At 34.9% G+C, this 4,137-nt stretch overlaps 1 protein-coding gene across 1 annotated transcript in view; it reads left to right on the top strand.

Moving 5' to 3' along the window:
* Positions 1-280: 280 nt before the first annotated feature.
* LOC103774499 (lysine-specific demethylase 6A-like) overlaps positions 281-4,137 on the top strand; it is a gene marked incomplete at its 5' end in the record, with an annotated part of 22,935 nt that continues 19,078 nt past the window's right edge. The window contains 3 exon segments of the mRNA XM_008941914.1: positions 281-410; positions 1,926-2,031; positions 2,787-2,992. Of these exon segments, the coding sequence (XP_008940162.1) occupies positions 281-410; positions 1,926-2,031; positions 2,787-2,992 (442 nt within the window).

Here is a 4,137-nt window from a genome sequence, read left to right on the forward strand (position 1 = left end):
CTGTCTCGGTTACATTTTGTCAGATGAGTCCTGTTTGATTTGAAGTGGCTATATTGTTAACTAATAGCGGTGACACTGCGGATCTGGCAGGCAAAGTGAGAATTATTTTGAATAATATCAGATGATACACTGAGAGTCCTTGATTAAGGTATATGAGCTTTGTTTGCATCTTGAATTCTTGTTTCTCCTTCTACATAATTATTTTGCAGAAGAGACGATACTAATACGTATTTATTTTATTTGTCAAGTATTGACAGAGGCAGCTTTTCTTTCCTTTTAGGAATCTGGGTAAAAATGGTTTATCTAACAGCAGTATTCTGTTGGATAAATGCCCACCTCCACGACCACCGCCTCCACCGTACCCTCCCTTGCCAAAGGACAAGCTGAATCCACCTACACCTAGTATTTATGTAAGTAAACCTAGTGGTAGAAGTATGTTGACTGTCCTTTACAATTGTTTGGGTATTTGAATTACATAATGTAATTATTGTAAAGATGCACTACGCATAGCTGAATTCTAATTACAGTACTTTCCCAACTAGTATATGAGCAGGAAAAATGCTAACCTTAAAGAAAATTTTGAGACATAATTTGACTCTGAAAATACTTGTAAATTAAGAATTTCAGTAAAGAAGAGGAAAAGCAGCTTCAGGTTTTTTTGTTTATTTTTCATACTCAAAATACTGGCAGAATATGCAAAACAGTTAATTAAATACAATGCACAGTATTTCAAATACGTACGTACAGTTCTTGCAAGTGACAGTTTAGGTATAAATGAGCAAGTAATTAAACTAAACTCTCCTAATAATCTGCCACAAAATATAGTAAAGAAAAAATTACTGAAAGCTAAAGTGATGTTAAGGACAAAATGTTATTAGAAAGAGGCAGATTTAAGTTGCATAGTATTTTCTTATGCAAGCATTAGAACTTAGATTCTGAAAATATTCATAATAACTTTATGAAGAGTTTGAGCTAACTTCCTTAGGAATAGAAGAATAAATTATGGGATGCCAAATTCCTTGATGACAGAAGAATAAATTAGTGTGTCTGTACAGCCAGTGTGAAAACCTCAAGGTAGCTTTGGTCAGCTCAACTTGGGGACCAGAAGCGATTGGCACGTTGGTTTGATACTACACAAGCAGTCTGCTCAAGAGCTAGATGAAGTTGGAAGCAGTCGTGCTTCCAACTGTTCTGCAAGTGTTGCATCTGAATTAATCTACCTTATTAAAAGTTGAGCACAGTTTTGTTGGGTCCATACAAAGCTGGTAAGTCACCATGCTTCAGCATACTGTTCAATGTGCCAGTGTGGTTCCCAGTATTTGGGAACTATGAATTGTGTTTTGGTTATTGAAACAGATGACTTGAGCATTTTGAAAGATTCACAACAACTCAAAAAAAAAAAAGAAAAAATGGGGAAAATTGAGGTCAAAGTTGCACAAAAACATAGGAAAATCAAATCAAGCTTTCTGGTCACCACAAGATACACCATGAGAGTAGTCTTTTTAATTATACTGTATCTCATACTTTGTCTGTAGAACTAGCTTTTATGAGTTCTGAAAAGAAAGCTAGTATATTATCTTGCTCTTCAGAGAATTATGTAGATTTAGGGAATATACAAGGCTACTTGTGAAGTAAAGAAATAAACTACAGGAAACCCGAGTTGCAAAAGCCAAAGCAACCTGGCAATAATTCATGGCAAGAAATAAATTACAGTAACAAAGATATTTTCAGGAGTGAACCTAGCTTTTAATGTGGAAAGGGTTGTATCACGTAGCTGTTCATTCCCTACAGCACAGGGAAATGGAGAAAATTCCCGTCTTCTTTCTGTTGATTTTTTTTTTTTTTTTCTTAAATAATGATTTCTTATTTTACAAATAAGGGATCTAAATTCATCTGACATCTATTATTCCATTATAATTTTACAGTTGGAAAATAAACGAGATGCTTTCTTTCCACCTTTACATCAATTTTGTACAAATCCAAACAACCCTGTTACTGTAATACGTGGCCTTGCTGGAGCGCTTAAATTAGGTAAGTTTATTTTATATGTTTTTTTTTACTTTGGAAAAAAAAAAAGGTATGAGTTTTTTTTTAAAGAAGTGTCCCGGTTCTTAAAAGTGGAGATTTTATTTCTGTAATACTGTATTACTTGTGTATTCCAAGTAATTAGGGTAATGTGTCATTTCTTAGTTTGCTACTGTTATTAACCGTGATAATCTCCCAAAGAAAGGCAAAAAGTCCCATCAGATTTTGTAGAGCAGAGAGGAGCTGAGCTGTGGATATGGAAGCTTACAGACTTTTTTCCCCATGAAAACTGTGGCTACTTGTCTTTGTGCTTGTATTTATTGATCTATAATCTGACTGTGTACAATGTTTTGAACTCTATAGACAGAAAATCTGTCATTGCTGGTAGGAAAAATCATTGCTGGTAGGAAACGTGTTACATAATGGAAGTGCATTCATAAAACACTGGTCTGAAAAATACTGTTTTGATAATAGATATAAACACTGATTGTGGATTTGTTTACATAAAGCATGTAAAATGCTTCTTGGAATATAGTCCATACGGTAGCTGCCAAGTTTTCTCTAAGCTTCTACTGTTGTGTGCACAAAAGCTTTTTGAGTGTTAATCATGTGTTAATTATTAACCTACAGGTGGGTTGTGTTCTGGAGGCTGAAGGGAGGGGAGGGCTGCTTTATTTTAAAGCTTTAGATTACTTTATGGGTTTTCCTGAAACTTCATGTTATATTTTAACTGTAATTTAAATTTTATTTCTATTTATTAGATCTAGGACTCTTCTCTACTAAGACATTGGTAGAAGCAAATAATGAACACATAGTAGAAGTAAGGACACAACTACTGCAGCCAGCAGATGAAAACTGGGACCCCACTGGAACAAAGAAAATCTGGCGTTGTGAAAGCAGTAGATCTCATACAACAATTGCTAAATATGCACAGTACCAGGCCTCCTCGTTCCAGGAGTCCTTAAGGGTAAGTCCATTCTTATTATTTAAGTTATAATTTACAAACCGTGTACTAACTCAGGAATGAATTAATAATGGCTATTGAAAACAAACAGAAGCTGTTAAGGAAACATTACCATTAGCATGAAAAGCACAGGTAAATTCACAAAATCTCTTTCAAATAGGGGGTCAAATAGTATAAAGGGTGTTCCCCTCACATGCTTAATGTAAAAATTTATTTAATGTAGAATTCCTGGCTGTTACATATTTTAAAACTTTGTTATCTTAAGCTTTCAAATAATAATGTCAAAATTCATAATAATTTTTTTTTTTTTTTAACTTGTGTGGCTTCTGATTTCACACAGGCTTTGAAAACAGATTTATTTGTTCTTCATAGTATCCTGGATTAATTTGGATGTGATTTATTAGAAGCTTGCACTTATACTTGTCTTTTGTTGGGTCTTTTTAGTTGGAAAGTTGTTAGATACATGCAACAGAGTGAAATGTTTGAATTGTTACTTCAATGGTATTACTTTTTAATATTTTTGCTGAAGTATTGAGCACCTTGTTGGAATTAGATGTGAGCACTCCTCCGAGGCTTATGTTATCTGGGGTTATAAAAGTTTCAGGCAAAGGTGGAACTAAGACCAAAAGGTATTCTTGATCAGCCATTAATTAGAAAATAGAGAAAACACCAAGGTGGGAAATTGACTATGGCAGTTTTCACTGCCATTGACAGAAACAGCAGCGGCTTTAGTAAGAAAAGGAAGGAAAATTCTAAATTTGAACTTTGTGCATTAGAGGAAAGGATTAGAAAAAAGAAATTAATTGGTAGCTGAAGAAAAGAGCAGGGAGGTAGTCACAAGGTTTTGAGCGAGACTGATGCAGGATGAGCAAAAGAAACAGGAATACCATTGGGAAGTGGGGAGCACTGAAGTTCTCAAGAGGGTGGGACATAAAGGGGATTTTTTTCTTCCTCTGCAGTGGTAATACATTTAAGTAGAATAACAACCGAGGTTTTTGGGTGCCCCTTGAACAGTTGCACCAGCACTGTATTCTTGTACATCATTCCAGAGAGGCTGGAGAACATTATTTCACTGGAACATTAAAGAGAGAGAGAGAGAGAGAGAGAGAGAGACGCACGTGTTTAATAATGTATGCAGTTGATCACAT

This window comes from Merops nubicus, unplaced genomic scaffold (genome assembly GCF_000691845.1).
Source record: "Merops nubicus isolate BGI_N331 unplaced genomic scaffold, ASM69184v1 scaffold17170, whole genome shotgun sequence".
Taxonomy (NCBI): domain Eukaryota; kingdom Metazoa; phylum Chordata; class Aves; order Coraciiformes; family Meropidae; genus Merops; species Merops nubicus.